This window comes from Oryctolagus cuniculus, chromosome 4 (assembly GCF_964237555.1).
Source record: "Oryctolagus cuniculus chromosome 4, mOryCun1.1, whole genome shotgun sequence".
Lineage (NCBI taxonomy): Eukaryota > Metazoa > Chordata > Mammalia > Lagomorpha > Leporidae > Oryctolagus > Oryctolagus cuniculus.
The window spans coordinates 139110899-139128556 of record NC_091435.1 but is presented as its reverse complement, the minus strand read 5'-3'; the positions used below and the strand labels follow the sequence as shown (position 1 = coordinate 139128556).

The following is a 17658-nucleotide window of genomic DNA, read 5'->3' as shown; positions in this document are numbered from 1 at the left end:
ACCAGTGTCTCAGGTGGAGGCTTTACTTGCTAAGCCACGTCGCCAGCCCCTCTAGTGTTTACATTTAGTTTATGACCTAGTCAGACTAAATTTTTATATACATGTTTGATAAGCACTGTGTTTATTTTCTGTTTGTAACAATCATTTTTCTCAACACTGTTGAAAAGATAATTTTTCTTCCATTGAATTACCATCTCATCTTTGAAAATCATTTGAATAGATATTTGAACAGTGTGGTTTTATTTCTAGACTGTTCTGATCTTTTCATCTATGTCTGTTTTCATACAAATACTATGCTGTGCTGATTACTATAGCTTTTCAGTAAATTTTATGGTCAAGTAGTATAAGACCTCTATTTTTTATCCCCCCTCTCAGATTTTAGATATTCTGTGGCTTTTATATTCCCAAATAAAGGTGTTTTTTTGACAGGCAGAGTGGACAGTGAGAGAGACAGAGAGAAAGGTCTTCCTTTGCCGTTGGTTCACCCTCCAATGGCTGCCGCAGCCGGCGCGCCGCGCTGACCCGATGGCAGGAGCCAGGTGCTTATCCTGGTCTCCCTTGAGGTGCAGAGCCCAAGTACTTGGGCCATCCTCCACTGCCTTCCCAGGCCACAGCAGAGAGCTGGCCTGGAAGAGGGGCAACCGGGACAGAATACGGCACCCCGACCGGGACTAGAACCCGGTGTGCCAGCTCCGCAAGGCGGAGGATTAGCCTAGTGAGCCACGGCGCCGGCCCCAAATAAATTTTAAAATCTGTTGTAAATACTTACAAAAGCACTGCCTTGTTTTTTGAGAATGGTTGATTGAATCAATTTGAGGAGAAATGGAGTTTAATAATATTGAATCTTCCAAGCCATAAACATGTTATATATCCCTCTTTGATAGGTTTTTAATTTCTCTCACAATATTTTATAGTCTCCAGTGTACATGTCTTGAACTTTTTTTAAAACAAGTTATTCCTAAGTACTTTATTCTGTTTTTCTTGGTTTAATTTTTTATTTTCCATGGCAAATATATAGAAATCAAATAATTTGTGTGTATTGGTTTTATATTATGTGATCCTACTAAATTCTTTTTCTAGTTATAATACCTTTTTTGGTAGATTCATAAAGATTTTCTACATATAGTTTATGCAGTTTATGAATAAAGACAATTTTTTTTAGTTGTTAAGCCCTTTTCTTTACTATAGTGAACAGACTATCAGTATGATGTTGAATAGATGTATTAAGATCCTTATTTTGTTTTGGATCTTGAAAAAGAATTCAGTCTTTACCATTAATGTGATGCTAGCAGGAAATTTTTCATCAGTATATTTTAAATAATGATAAAATCCCTCTATTTCTAGTTTGTAGAGAGTTTCCATCAGTAGTTGTTTTTGAATTTTTGTTTAAAAATGCTTTTCTTGTGTTTGTTAACATTGCTTTATTCTACTCACTTATTGCATTACATTAATTGATGTTTGAATGTCAAATTGACCTTATATTCCTGGGATAAATCCCATTTACTAGTGGTAGTAAGCCATTGAATGTGTTGCTTAATTCTGTTTGCCAGTAAATTAAATATTTTTGTATGTTCATGACAGATCTTAGTCTATATCTTTACTTTTCTTATGATGTCTTTGGCTTTAAAAATCAGAACACTGATGTCATAAAATGAGTTTTGAAATATCCTTAGCATTTTGCTTTCTGAAAGGGTGTATTTACAATTGGCATTATTTCGGGGCCGGCACCGTGGCACACTAGGTTAATCCTCCGCCTGTGGTGCCGGCATCCCATATGGACGCCAGATCTAGTCCCGGTTGCTCCTCTTCCAGTCCAGCTCTCTGCTGTGGCCCGGGAAGGCAGTGGAAGAAGGCCCAAGTGCTTGGGTCCCTTGCAGCCACTTGGGAGACTGAAAGGAAGCACCTGGCTCCTGGCTTCGAGTTGGCGCAGCACTGGCCATAGAGACCACTTGGGGAGTGAACCAATGGAAGGAAGACCTTTCTCTCTCTCTCACTGTCTGTAACTCTGTCAAATAAATAAATAAAAATTTTTTTAAAAATCTAAAAAAAAATTGGCATTATTTCTTTCTAAGTATTTGATAGAATTCATCAGTGAAGCCATCTGGGTCTTCTCTTTTCTTTAATATTTTAAGCCAATTTTTCTTGAAGTGGGGTTAATGTGATTTGCTACTTATTTTTTTAATATTTAAAATCTTTCTTAGATTTTTAAAAAAAGCATTTTTATTTATTTGAAAGGGGTAGGGGGAAAGAGAGAGAGAGAGAGAGAAAATCTTTGATTCACCAGTTCATTTCCCAAATGCTCACAATGTCCAGGGCTAGGCCAGACCAAAGCCAATTGCCCAGAACTCAGTCTGGATCTCCAGTGTGGGTGGCAATAACTCAAGTACTTGAACCATCACCTGCTGCCTCCTGGGGTATGCATTAACAGGATGCTGGGTTCAGGAGCAAAGCCAGTTCTCCAGTACGGAATGTAGGCATCTCAAGCAGCATCTTTACTGCTACAGCAAACACCTGCCTTCGTTTGCTGCTTATTTTTTAATTCATTTTGATAATTTGTGATATTCTGGTTATTTGTCCATTTCATCTGTGTTGTCTAATTTGGCATGTAGTTGTTCATAATCCTTTATTTTTTTTCATTTTTGTAAGAACTCTAATGTCCTCTTTTTATTCTAGATCTCTCTTTCTCTCTCACTTGCTCTCTGTGGTCAGTCTAGTCAACTGTTTTGGTAAATAAAATTTTTGGAGATACAAGTTTACTCATTTATGCATTGTCTATTGTTTTTATTGTGGTATAGCAGCGGATTTGAATATTCACAATATAAGCAGTATAGGCCTCAAAGACAAAAATATTGATTGTCTCACTCTTTGTAGAAAAAGATTTGATAAACCCTGGTCTAGATAAAGGCTTGTAAGTTTTATTGATCTTTTCTTACAATGTTAATTTTGTTTGTGTTTTTAAATTTTATTGTTTTGTCTAGTATATTAATAATTTTTTTCCATTTCCTTTGAGTTTGATTTGTTCTTAGTTTCTAAAGTTAGAACTCTAACTTGTTCTCGACTTTTAAATCTTGCTTTCTTGCTAAAGTATGTGTTTTTGTTGTTGTTGTTGTTGTTTTTTGTTTTTGACAGGCAGAGTTAGGCAGTGAGAGAGAGACAGAGAGAAAGGTCTTCCTTTCGTTGGTTCACTCCCCTAATGGCCGCCACAGCCGGCGCTACACCGATCTGAAGCCAGGAGCCAGGTGCTTCCTCCTGGTCTCCCATATGCGTGCAGGGGCCAAGCACTTGGGCCATCCTCCACTGCCTTCCCGGGCCACAGCAGAGAGCGGGACTGGAAGAGGAGCAACTGGGACAGAATCCGGAGCCCCAACCGGAACTAGAACCCAGGGTGCCGGCGCTGCAGGCGGAGGATGAGCCAAGTGAGTCGCGGCGCCCGCCATGTATGTGTGTTTAAGATAGTCCCAGTTGGGGCGCCAGGTACTAGTCCCGGTTGCTCCTCTTCCAGTGCTTCGGTCCCTGCACCCGCATGGGAGACTGGGAGGAAGCACCCAGCTCCTGGCTTCGGATTGGTGCAGCGCCGGCTGTGGCGGCCGTTAGGGGAGTGAACCAACGGAAGGAAGACCTTTCTCTCTGTCTCTCTCTCTCACTATCTATAACTCTCTCTGTCTCTCTTTCTCACTAACTCTGCCTGAAAAAAAAAAAAAAAGAAATTTTCTATTTTCCATGTGATTTCTTCTTTGACTCGTGTTGTTTTTTTAAGTGAATAGACTATTTTTATAGTGGTTTTTGCAAAAACTACAGCAAAATTGAGGAGAAAGAGTTCCCACAAACCTCCTCGCCCCACCACACACAAAGCCTTTACCTACTGTCAATAAGCCTCACCAGTGTTACAATAGATGAACCAATGTTGCTTCATTCTGATTACCCAAAGTTTATAGTTTACATTAGAGCTCACTTTTGGTATTATGACTTTTTGTGGGTCTTGGCACATGCGTAAATGGTGTGGAGTGGCTGAAGCCATGTTCTTTACTCTTTTGCAAGACGAAATTTAAGAAGGAGATGTAGATAAAAGCAGAGAAGCAAGATTTATTTATGTGAAAAGTCAAAGTACATAGTTATTGATGCAGGCAAGCTCAGGAGAGAGCTGGGCTCAACAAGGTTTGGGGTTTTCCTTTTATGTGATCCGAAGGCATAGTAGGTGGTGTCTAGGGCCAGGTTTAATTGAATATTCAAAATGGGTGGAGTTTGTGTCTGTGGCTTGAGTGCCACCCATTTCCTTGCCTTTCTGAGAAATCTCAGAGTTTGTCATGACTTCAGGTGTGTGATGGAATGGGAGTGTTGTCCATTATAATTTTACCATAATGACATTATAATGAGTTAAAGTGATCCCAGATACACAGCCTACAGCCATATTGTCTATTTCTAGCTGGCACTGGTTCCTAGTAGCACAACCAGAGAAGTTACAGAAGGTAGGTGTTGGTGAGATGTTGGGTGGTGCACAGAAAGAGTGTTTGGGCAGTGCAGGGGAAGGGGCCAAGGTAGTCCCTGGAAAGGGGGTGTTTGGGTGGTGCTTGGAAAGGAAGTGGTTTGGGCAGTATGGTCAGAGCTGAAGGGTAGTGTTGGCAAACCTCAGCTCCTTGCTGGTACCGTCTTCCTGCCTACATCACAAGACATGTGTCCATCATTATAGTATTATAGAGAGTAGTATCACTACCCTAAAAATTCCCTGTATTACACCTATTCATACCTCTCCCAAGCCCCTAGCAATCATTACTGATCTTTTTAGTATCTCTATAATTTCCAGAATGTCATGTGATTGGAATCAAACAGCATATCATCTTTTTGTATTGGCTTTTTTCACATTATAATAAGCATTTTAAGTTTCCTTTTTGCCTTTTGTGACTTGACAGCTCATTTCTTTCCAGCACTGAATAATGTTACATTGTCTGGATATATCACAATTTATCCATTCACATTTGAAGGATATCTTATTTGGCTTTAAGTTTTGGCAATTATGAGTAAAGCTGCTATTATATTATATTATATTATTAATGTGTATGCATATTTATAAATATTCATGTACAGATTTTTGTGTGGATGTAAATTTTCAACTCATTTATGTATGTACCAAGAAATGTGATTGCTGAATCCTATCATATGAGACTGTGTTTTTTTGTTGTTGTTTTTTTTTGTTTTTTTGACAGTGTTGGCTTTTTTCTCCTTTATTTTTACTTTATTTGAAAGGCAGGGAGGTGTGTAGGGGTGGAGAGAGAGAAATTGAGGGAGAGACATCTTTTATCCTCTGGTCTACTCCCAAATCCCTACGACAGCTGGGGCTGAGCCAGGCCTAAGCCAGAGTCCTATAACTCAATCCAAGCTTCCCACATGGGTGGCAGGGATCCAAGTACTTGGCCCATCACCTGTTGCCTCCAAGGTTTGCATTAACAGGAGTCTGGATTGGAAGCAGAGGAGTGAGGAAGGTACTCCCTGCAGGCATCCCAAGCGACAGGCATCTTAACTGCTGTGCCAAATGCCTGCGTGTTTAGTTTTAAGAAGCTGCCAACTATTTTTCCATAGTAATTAACATTTAGCAGTCCCACTAACTATGAATCAGAGTTCCTGTTGCCACACATCCTCACTGAGATTTGCTATTGCAGAATTTTTGATTTCAACCATTTTATAATTGATAAGTAGTAGCATCTCATTGTTGTTTTAATTTGCAATTCCCTGATGATATGTAATGATGTGTATCTTGCCATATGTCTATTTGTTTTGTTAATACATTTGTAGTGAAGTGTTCAGACTTTCAGCCCATTTAAAGATTTTCTTATTGTGCATTTTAAGAGTTTTTTAAAAAGTATTTTATATATACATACATATATATATATATTTGACAGACAGAGAAAGGTCTTCCTTCCGTTGGTTCACCCCCCAAATGGCCACTATGGCCAGCGCTGCGCCAATCCGAAGCCAGGAGCCAGATGCTTCTTCCTGGTCTCCCATGCGGGTACAGGTGCCCAAGCACTTGGGCCATCCTCCACTGCCTTCCCAGGTCACAGCAGAGAGCTGGACTGGAAGAGTAGCAACCGGGACAGAACCGGCATATATAATACATATATCTTTATGAGATATGTCTTTTACAATTATAGGAGTCCTCCTGGGGCCAGTGGTGTGGCACAGCAGGTTGAACTGCTGCCTGTGATGCCAGCATCCAATATGAATGCTGGTTTGAGTCCTACCTGCTCCACTTCCAATTCAGCTCTCTGCTGATATGCCTGGGAAAGCAGTGGAAGGATGGCCCAAGTCCTTGGGCCCCTGCACCCATGTGGGAGACCTGTATGGAATTCAAGACTCTGGCTCTGGCCTGGTCCAGGCCTGGCTATTATGGCCATTTGGGGGAGGAAACCAGCAGATGGAAGCTCTCTCTCTTTCTCTCCTATATGTAGCTCTGCCTTTCAAATAATAAATAAAAATCTTTTAAAAGATTAAAAAAAAGTACTCCTTACTGTGGATTCATTTTCTGTGGTTTCAGTTACCCACAGTCAACCATGGTATAAAAATATTATGTGGAAAATTCCAGAAATAATTCATACATTTAAAATAATTTGTATTATAGTATATTACTGTAATTATTTTATTATTATTAATCTCTCATTGGACCCAGTTTATACATTAAACTTTATAAGTGTGTATTTATAGGAAAAACAGAATGTACAGATTCTCCTCTACTTACAGCAGGATTGCATCCTGATAAATCCATTGTACACTGAAAACATGAAACTAAAAATGCATTTGATACACCTAATGTAGCCAGGCTTAACTGTGCTTGGAAAACTTAATAGTAGCCTACAGATGCGTAAAAACAAGTAATACAAAACCCACTTTATATATGATAATCAGGTGATCATGTGGCTTATTGAGAATTATATCTTTCTGTCAGTGCCCAGCATAGCAAGATTTTATTGTACCACGATCACTAGCCTGGAAAAGATCAAAATTCAAAATTTTTACTGAATTCATGTCACTTTCACACTATCATAAAGTAGAAAAATAATAAGTCATGCCATCCTAAGTCAGGGACCCTCTGTGTAGTGTTTAGTACTATCTGTAGTTTCAGGTATTGGTAGAGGTCTTGGAACTACTGTATTTTCTTCTAGTCTGTGGTTTGTCTTCCCATTCTCTTGACCCATGTGTTATTTTCCCACTACTTATTAAATTTATATAAAGGCAATGGCTGCCATATATTTCATATACATGGTCTTAAGAACATTATGATACTTCCCACTCTACCCTCCCTCTCTCCCTTGTTCCCACTCTTCCTCTTCCTTTCCATGTGTTATTTTTAAATGTGTTGTTTTACTTTCACATATTTGGATTTCTGCTTTAATTCTGTTGTGGTTGGAGAATATATCTTTAAAGAACATCTTCATTGAATTCATATAGTATAAATTTCAGCCTTTTAAAGTGTAGAATATTTGGAATGTTGTGCAGCGATCACTGTTGCCTTGTTCCAGAACATTGTCATCACTTCAGAAAGAACCTCATACTTGTCGGCAGTTGCTGTCCTGGCCTCTGGAAACCACCAAGTGTACTTTCTGTCCTCATTGATGCACTGTTCTGGATATTTTCTGTAACTGGTATCTTCCAGTTGCTTATGATTATTTATATATTTTCATCAGTGAAATGTCTACTCAAATGCTTTTCCCCAATTTTTTAAAATTACTGAATTGTAAGGGCTCTTTATATATTCCAGATATTAGTAGTACCTCATCAGACATGATTCAGAAGTATTTTCTCCCGTTCTGTAGATGCCTTTTCAACTTTTTTATGATTTACTTTCAAGAACAAAAGGTTTTTTTTTTTTTTTGAGGATATCCAGGGCTTTATTTTGTAATGCAGAGGCCACACCATGGCCCCAACCCCACCTTCCCACCCTGCAAGAAGAACAAAAATTGTTTTGTTTTGTTTTGTTTTGTTTTGTTTTGTTTTGTTTTGTTTTTTGACAGGCAGAGTGGATAGTGAGAGAGAGACAGAGAGAAAGGTCTTCCTTTTTCCGTTGGTTCACCCTCCAATGGCTGCCACGGCTGGCGCACTGCGGCCAGTGTACCACGCTGATCCAAAGGCAGGAGCCAGGTGCTTCTCCTGGTCTTCCATGGGGTGCAGGGCCCAAGCACTTGGCCATCCTCCACTGCCTTCCCGGGCCATAGCAGAGAGCTGGCCTGGAAGAGGAGCAACTGGGAAAGAATCCAGCGCCCCGACCAGGACTAGAACCCAGTGTGCCGGCGCTGCAAGGCGGAGGATTAGCCTAGTGAGCCACAGCGCCGGCCAGAACAAAAGTTTTTAATTTTGGTTCCCCTCCCCCCCCACCCTTTGTCATTTAGCTTTTGATGCCATCACCAAGAAACTATTATGTAATCTAGAGAATGTACTGAGTATGATTTTATTCCTTTATAACATATTAAAACTACTTTTATAGCCTAGCATAATGGTCTAACATGGAGAATGTTCTAAATACTCTTGAAATAGTATGTATTCTGCTTTTTGAGGTAAGTTTTGTATAAATTCCAGTTTGGTCATATTGTTTTATGGGATTGTTCAAGTAGTCCATATCTGTACTGATTTTCTATATAGTTGTGTCTTTTTCTGGGAGGAGAATATTAAAATCTCCAAGTACAATTGTGGAATTATCTATTTCTACTTTCAATTTTCTCATTTTTGCTTTGTGTGCTTTGAGGCTGTTTTGTTAATTTATCCATTCCAACTCTTTTGTGGTTGATAATTATATGGTACATCTTTCCAGCCTCTATTTTCAACTTATCTTTTTATTTGAAGTGTGTTTCTTTTAGATAGTGTTCTGTTGGATCTTGCTGTTATTGCGATATTTTTTGGTCCATTCTGACAGTTTTTGTCTCTTGATAGAAATGTTTAGTCTGCTCATATGCGATAGACTTTAAAAATGCATTTATTAAAGAGACAGAGAGCTCCCTTCCACTGATTCACTTTCTAAATGCCTGCAGCAGCTGGCACTGGACTGAGCTAAAGCCAGAGCTAGGACTCAATCCAGTTCTCCTGGGTTGGCAGGGACCCAATTACTTGAGTCATCACTGCTCTCTCCCATGGTCTGCATTAGCAGAAGTTGGACCAGAAGACAGAGCCGAATATCAAGCCCGACCACTCCAAAATGGGATATGGGTGTTTTAATGCTGTTCTGCAGTATAATTTTTGGTAATATAATTTTTAATGTGATGCATTTATATTTTTGATTTGGACATGTATTTCCTATATTTCTCATGTCTTTGTTACTCTGTTCCCCCTTTGTTCTTTGTGTTCAAAGAAAATTTAGTGTACTTTTTCTAGTGTTTTTATTTTCTTTAGCTATTTAAAAATTTTTTTTCTTTCAGAGGTTACAGTATAGGTCTTTGAATATATTTAAATTATTTCAAGTTAATACAGACTTAAAAATAGTAACTTTGCAGCTTCTCTTCCTGTTATTTTTATATATTATATATATATATACTCATACAATGTATTATAAATACAACATTGCAATGCTTTGAAAATTCTTACATTTCTTAGAAGATAGAAGAAAATATATATAACCTTTTGTATTTATTTATATAAATATGATTTCTGGAATTCAGTTCTTCCTGTGGATCCCCATTATCATCTGGTACTATATCCTTTCAGCTTTAACATTTCTTGAGGGGCAGGTCTGCTGCCTGGAAATTCTCTTAGTATTTGTTTATCTTGAAAGTCTGTATTTCATCTTTGCTTTTTGAGCATTGATGAGATACAGTTCACTTATCTAAAATATATAATTTGGTGGATTTTGGAATAAAGATACATGCAATCATTACCAGTCACGTTTAGAACATTTTTATCATCTCACAATGAGCCTTCATACCCTTGCTGTACTTGTTCTAGTGCCTTAAGTAGAAGGTATGTCAGTGATATGAAATCTTTCTTCTTTTTTAATATAGGCCTTTGTATACATTTCCTGCTGTAGCTAACTTCATGTCTTTTGAAATATTTCTTCATTTTAATTTACCTTAAAGTATTTTCTGATTTCCCTATTGATTTCTTTTTTAACCTATTAATTATTTAACTGTTTGTTAAATTACTTAATTATTTGTGAGTTTCTCCTAACTTTTTTTGTTACTGATTTCTAATTTTATCCCACTGTGATTGGAGAACATACTTTGTATTATTTTTAGCTATTATACATACATTTTTCCTTTTGGGTATTTCCATTATGAATATGTTGATTACCTAATGGTTTCCCATATATCTCTAAATCCTTGTGAATTTTTCTTTTTTTTAAATATAACTTTCAAATTTTATTTTTAAATATATTTATTTCACACATGGTAATTGTACATACTTATACATTATGTTCATCTGTATTCTTTCTTCTCTTGGTTCTTCAGTTGTATAATCTGTATTGCTATATCTTCAGGTTTGCTAGTTCATGACTACCATTGAGCCCTGTGTTGGTTTTCTAGAGCTGCCATAACAGGGTACCAAAAAGTGGCTTAAAGCACAGAAATTTATGTTTATCATAGTTCTGGAGCTGAGACATCAAACTTATTTGATAACATTGGTCCTTTAAGAGGGCTTAAAGATGGTCCTTAGAAGATGGCTTTTAGATGTCCTCTTGTTCATGTGATATTCTCCCTATTTGTGTACTATCCCCAAATTTCTCTATAAAGATGCCAGTAATTTTAGATTTCAGCCCACTCCAAGGTCCTCATTTTACCTTAATTCATTCTTTAAAGACCCCATGTACAAATAAAGTCACATTTTGAAGTACTGATCTTTAGGACTTCAGCAAATGAAATTTGGAGGGATACGATTCAACCCATAACAAGCCTCTCTAATGAATTTCTAATTTCACAAAAAGTGAAATTTTAATTCCATAATTTCCATTTCATTCTTTTCATAATTTCTATTTGTGTTCTTTGATTTGACATTGTCACCATACTCTCCTTTACTTCTGTAATTATGCTTTCCTTTTGTACTGTGAACATATCTATGAGTAATCTGATGTGTGGTTGCTCTTAGGCAGTGTGTTGCCTCCTTTTTTCTTGGGATATAAGCTGTATTTTCCTGTTTTTCACATGTGTCAAGTTTTTACTGGAAACTAGACATTTTAGATAATATAGTATAGCAACTCTGTGTGCTTGTCCTTACCCCTATCCTAGGGTCTTGTATTTGCTTACTTATTTTTTTGTAAATGGCTAATTGGATATTTTGAGGAAATCTATCCTCCCCATACACCATTAAGCCTCTTATGTTGCTCTTTTTAAAAAATGCATTTGGCTGGCACCGTGGCTCTTTAGGCTAATCCTCCGCTTTGCGGCGCTGGCACACCGGGTTCTAGTCCCGGTCTGGGTGCTGGATTCTGTCCCGGTTGTCCCTCTTCCAGGCCAGCTCTCTGCTGTGGCCCAGGTGTGCAGTGGAGGATGGCCCAGGTGCTTGGACCCTGCACCTGGCTCCTGCCATCGGATCAGCACGTTGCGCCTGCTGCAGTGCACCTGCCGCAGCGGCCATTGAGGGGGTGAACCAACGGCAAAGGAAGACCTTTCTCTCTGTCTCTCTTCTCACTGTCCACTCTGCCTGTCAAAAAATTTTTAAAAAAGCATTTATTTATTTATTTAAAAAGCAGAGCATCAGAGCAAGAGCGAGAAAGAGATCTTCCATCCATTGGCTCACTCCCCCAAATGGCTGCAAAAGCCCGGGCTGGGTCGGGCCAAAGTCATGAGCCAAGAACTCTATCCATGTTTCCAACGTGGGTGGTTGGGCCCAAATACTTTGGCTGTCACTGTTATTTGCTGCCTTCCCAGGTATGTTAGCAAGAAGCTGGATCAGAAGCAAAGCAACTGAGACTCAAATGGGCACTCCAGTATAGGATACCTGCATCGCAAGTGGCAGTTTTAACCTACTATGCTGTGACACTCGCCCTTCTCATGTTGCTCGTCAGGGAGGAGGCACAACTAATCCTTTTCTTGCACATCTAGTATTTGGAAACTGGACCATTTAGGATATAGTGCAGCAATTCTTGATACTATTTTTTTCTAAGGATTTTATTTTTATTTGCCCAACTTAAAGAATCTGTCTCCTTGTGGTATATAGTCATTGATGTCTGTGCTTAGGCTGCGTTTTTATTCTTGTTTTTCAGCTTTTGAAATGAATAGGTCAGCCAGTCAATGATTTGGGCAAAGGTTGTGCCAGTACTCTTTGAGCCAATAAAGTTTCTAATGTCTGCTCATCAATCTGTGAGCTGTTGGGTTAATTGGGGTATGCGGTCAAGTTATGGATATTTTTCAATTCTTTCTTGTTTTTTGCCTTTTCATCAACTCTATTTTCCACACCTGTATAATTTTTCAGTAAGAGATTCATGGAGACCTTATATGAATCCATATATGACCTCTTATTTCCAAAATCTCCCTTTTAAATTTCTGGTTGGTCTACTACTTGCCCCCACTTTGATAACCCCTATCTTGCAATGCTGCAGGTTTTCCCTGTCCAAGTCCACTGCTTTAAGCCAGGCAAGCTATAGGCTGCCTCTCAGTGAGTTGATTTTTGCCCCCTTGGATCACAACCTGCCAAAACTATAGATTTCTTTGACTGAAGCAGGAGTAGGGTAATGGAGGCATCTCCAGGCAAGACTGCAGATTCCAGCCATTCCTGCCTGAAGCTCTGGCAGTTTTGTAAAACATTTATAATTCTCAAGGGATAATTTCCAGAGGCCTGACATTGTGTGTGTAGGGGATAACTTTGTCCAGCGTTGTGCATGTTTTTTGTTTTTCTGGAAGGGAAATCACTGAACTCTTCATACTGCCATTACTTTTTCATGGTGCTTTTAATACCAAAAATGATATTTTTTAGAAAGTAATGCAGCTTAATTATTTGTCAGATTATATCTAAATGCTTTCCACACAGTGGCACTTAATTATCACAGTCGGCCAACTTCTTCATTCTCCTATTATTGGGAGTTTTTCTGCTATGCATTTTGTTATTAATCTTTAGTATACCGTAATACATGATAAAGTAGGTTAATACAAAAGTCTATTTTAGAAACAGTATGATAAACTTAATTAATTGAGATATGTTGATGGAAACAGATAAGTTGGCAGGGTAGGAATCTGATGCAATGGTTAAGCCAGTGTTGGGGATCCCTGCTTCCCATATCCAAGTTCCAGGGTTTCATTTCCACCTCGGCTTGTAATTCCAGCTTCCTGCTAAATCACACTCCGAAAGCTAGCAGGTGATGGTTCTATTACTTGGGTCCCTGCCACTGATGTGGAAGACTCAGACTGAGTTCCAGACTCCTGACTTTGGCCTGGCCCAGCTGTAACTATTACAGGCATTTGGGAAGATCTCTCTGCCTTTCAGATACATAAAATGCTTTATAAAAAAGGATAAAATGCCTAATTACACTTTTTTTAGCCTTTTGGCAGTTATGGTGTAGGCAAATATCTCTTAGAAATCTTTACTTAGAGATAATTGTACTTGTTAATTGAATAGCTAGATCATAACTGGATTTCATAAGCATTTTCTTAAAACACATTATACAGGATAACATTTTTTTTTCCAGAGGTGGGGAGACAGACAGATAGAGCTCCTATCTGCTGGTCTATTCCCCAATGTCCACAATGACCAGGACTGGACCACCAGGCCAAAGTCTAGAACTAAGAACATGTTCCATGTTTCCTTGTGGGTGGCAGGGATCCACTATTTGAGCCACCAGTTTGCTGCCTCCCAGGATGTTCGCTAGCAAGAAGCTGGAACTGGGAGTGAAGCTGGGATACAACCTAGGACTCCAGTACAGATTGTGGACATCCTAACCAGTAGCTTAAGCATAAGGTCAAATGCCTCTCCCCAGGATCACCTTTTGATCTAAGTAAGACATAAAACTTATAAGCTGAATAAGGAATATATTAATAATTGCTCATATAAAGGCTTAGAATTTCTATATAGAAAAATTCCATTAGAAAGTAAAAAGATAAGCAACAACCTAGGACAAAGTGTTTGAATCACCCTTGAGTAGACAGAGAGCTAATTTGTTTAATGTGTAAATGGGTTTTACAAATTGATTAAAACCAGTTACACAGTAATCAGAAGACCAGTTCAAAAAACAAGAATAGGCAGTCTACAGAAATGTATATATTGGATATTGTTAAGAATAAACGCTCAGACTTTTAAAGACATTCAGGTGAAATTAACTGCAAAACTGCTTTTCCATTAGGTAGATAAAAGATTTCCAGACGTTTATAGTACCCAATATTAGTGAAGATGGGGGAGATGAACTCTTCCTCTTGTTATTCCTTTGGAAACATCTGTCAGAATTTAAAATACATTTAGCATTTTGCTCAACAATTTGAAATATGTGAAAAATATATACCCTAAGGAATATTCATTCATTGCTACTTTTTATAGCTGAAATATTTTTAAAAGAACCATAATTTTCATTAATGGAGATCCAGTGAACCTCCATCAAATGAAAGACCACCCAGTTTGTAGGAAAGCATGAGATGAATTTATATGTAATGATGTAGAAAGTGTTTCAAAATACACTACATTTTTTAAAAAAGCAAGCTGTTCCTTTGTATATTTTATCTGGTTATGCTGTGTCTGAACAGAAAATATCAGTGAGGCTAAGCACAATGTTTTTTAAAGATTTATTTATTTATTTGAAAGAGTTACACAGAGAGAGGAGAGGCAGAGAGAGAGAGGTCTTTCATATGATGGTTCACTCCCCAGATGGCCGCAACGGTCAGAGCTGCGCCGATCTGAAGCCAGGAGCCTCCTCCAGGTCTCCCACGCGGGTGCCGTGTGCTTTCCCAGGCCACAGCAGAGAGCTGGATTGGAAGAAGAACAGCCAGCATATTCCATATGGGTTGCCGTTGCTTCAGGTCAGGGCGTTAACCCGCTGTGCCACAGCGCTGGCCTTGATGCTCAATTATTTTAAAATTAATATCCTTGAGGTAAAGAGTTGGTGGAAGGGAGAGTGTTAGGGTGTCATGTTTCTAAATTGTTTACTTCTTAATAGCAAGTTTGTATTAAATTTATATTTTAAAGAAAAATATACATTATATAGCATCTACTAAATTTATAAATTTAGAATTACATGTATATATTTGCAAATGAAGAATTATAGTGAAATTTTTCTAGTTTGTTTCCTGGTTAGGTACTGAAACATGAAGACTGATTAATTTACAAAGTAAAAGGACTGCTTTCTCTTAGTTGGAGATTATGCATAAACAAATGATTTTATTCTTAAGATTTGAAATATCTTTCAAAATCACAACCTGGCTGAATAATTCATTTATTTTATATCTAGTGTATTAAAAATTTTATCTCTAGGGAAAGATTTAATAAACAATCTATATAATATAAAAATATATTAGTTATTTAACATTTCATGTAAAATTGTGTTGGGTTCTAGAATAGAAAATTTTTTTAAAGATTTATTTATTTATTTGAAAGGCAGAATTACACAGAGAGACAGATTCCATTTTCTCGTTCATTCCCCAAATGGCTGGAACATCCAGGGTTCAGCCAGGCTGAAGCCAGGAGCATGGAACTCCATCCAGGTTGCCCACGTGGGTAACAGAAGACAAAGCACTTGGACCATCTTCTGCTGCTTTCCCAGGCATGTTAGCAGGGAGTTGGATTGGCAGTGGAGCAGCTGGGACTTGAACTGGTGCTTATCAGGGAGGCCAGAGTTAAAGTCGGTGGCTTAATCTTCTGTGCCACAACAATGACCCCAGAAATTTATTTTAAGTTGGATTGAACATTATGAAGTAGTATGAAAAGACAGTAAAACAATTTCTTAAAAGTAGTACATGGTGTTGTAGTGTAGTGAGTAAAGCTGCTGCTTGCGATGTTGGCAACCCATATGGGCGCTGGTTAGTGGCCCTGCTGCTCCACTTCACATCTAGCTTCCTGCTAATGGCCTGGGAAGGATAGCAGAGGATGGCCCAAGTGCTTAGGCCCCTGCTACCGTATTGGGAGACCTGGAAGAAGCTCCTGGCTCCTAGCTTTGGCCTGGCCGTTGCAGCCATCTGGTGAGTGAACCAGCTAATGAAAGAGCCTTCTCTCTCTCTCTCTCTCTCTCTCTCTCTCTCTTCTGTTTCTCCCTCTTTCTCTGTAACTCTTTCAAATAAATAAATAATTAAAAAAGTAGTAGATACAAAGTTTTTCAATATTTGTATCTCAAAATATTTAATTTTCATGTTTATAGATTTATAAGTATATTTTTTATTTTCTTTAATTTTATAATACCTTAAGTATTAATTTATGAAAATTGTAAGTTAAAATTCTAATAATAAGTAACTAAAGTTTATTTTACATTATGAAATCAAATTTTGTCACAGGTTTCGTCTTGATATATATCGATGTTTGGCCAGTCCAGCTCTAATAATGTTAACAGAGGAGGATCCAATTCTGAGAGCATTTGAACTTAGTGCTGATTTGAAAGAACTAAGCCTTGTGGAGGTGGAATTCAGGTGGGAATGAATGGAAATTATACATTATATAATATCTTTTCTTTCAAGATCTTCTACCTGAGTATCTTTGTAGGCTAGTTATACTTTGTACTTATTTATACTTGATCCAAGATTATCCATGTTGTTGCTACTTAGTTGGGATTTTCCTTCTCTACCCCCAAGGGAAGACATCCTGATCACTCCTCCCCTGTCTGCCCTCTGCCACTGTTTAACTACCCTTATTCTCCTGCTCCATTTTCAACCTGGCCAGGGACATTCTAGGGCAATAGGAGTTGTCACCTAAAATAAGAGCAAACAATGTAATGGCTCTCTGTCACACCTCCCCTCATTCTCAGATTCTGTAATCATCACCCTTGGGACTTGATTCTTCAGATCTTCCAAAACACCTCGAATGCTTTCTTTATGCCACGGACATTTGACATAGACCTCATCTCTGTTTGCTGAAATTTACTGGCAGAAGAAACTTAAAAGTAGACATAAAATATCACTGATTAAGTGGGATAAAAATCCAGCCTGAGTTTTCTTCTGAAATGAAGATCAAATATAATTCTGGCACTTTGTATACCAAAGAGTCACTCTTAATATTTTCCTTTAAAGGGAAAGTTGGAAAATAAAAAGAGACTTTGGCAAAGCAACCTATCAAACTGTTCATTGAAACTGTAAAAAAAAAAAAATCCTTAGAGAGCTATATTTAGTGGAATTGAGGGAAAGCTTTGAAAATGTTCCCTTGTAGCAGACTATCCCTGGTAGAATGATCAACATTTATTACCAGGTCCTGCTGCAGAGTTTCTGTAGGGATCTACACCTAGCCCTACCTTTTCTTTCGTATCCAGCTGCTTTGAGACCCATGTCTTGTGTGGCACCTGTCCAATGACTTCACAAGATTGTCAAAGTTCAAACCTCCATTGGAAACCTCCTCAGAAAGTTGCAATTTTCTTTAGCCTTAAAGCAGTAGTATACAAAGTATTCTTGTTAGATCTGAGGTCTTGTTAGTTCTAAGTTCCAGAAACTTTCAAAAAAATTATTTATAAGTTTTCAAATTTGGAATTATTGTATTTTAATTTGGATACCTTAAATTTTATTTAAATTTAATATGACATAAAGTATGTACTTTAATCAATATGTAAGATGTGGTTAAAGTGTAACTTGT

The 17658-nt window shown here is 38.0% G+C and overlaps 1 protein-coding gene across 10 annotated transcripts in view; it reads left to right on the top strand.

The window, feature by feature from the left end:
- The window catches only part of TRPC1 (transient receptor potential cation channel subfamily C member 1), an 88414-nt gene that overhangs the window by 27626 nt on the left and 43130 nt on the right, over nt 1-17658 (top strand). For 6 of the 10 annotated variants that reach the window (XM_008266183.4, XM_070071637.1, XM_051858793.2 and 3 more), the window contains 1 exon segment: nt 16377-16508. The exons of 3 other annotated variants lie outside the window; for them this stretch is intronic. In XM_008266183.4, the coding sequence (XP_008264405.1) occupies nt 16377-16508 (132 nt within the window). 10 annotated transcript variants of the gene reach the window in all.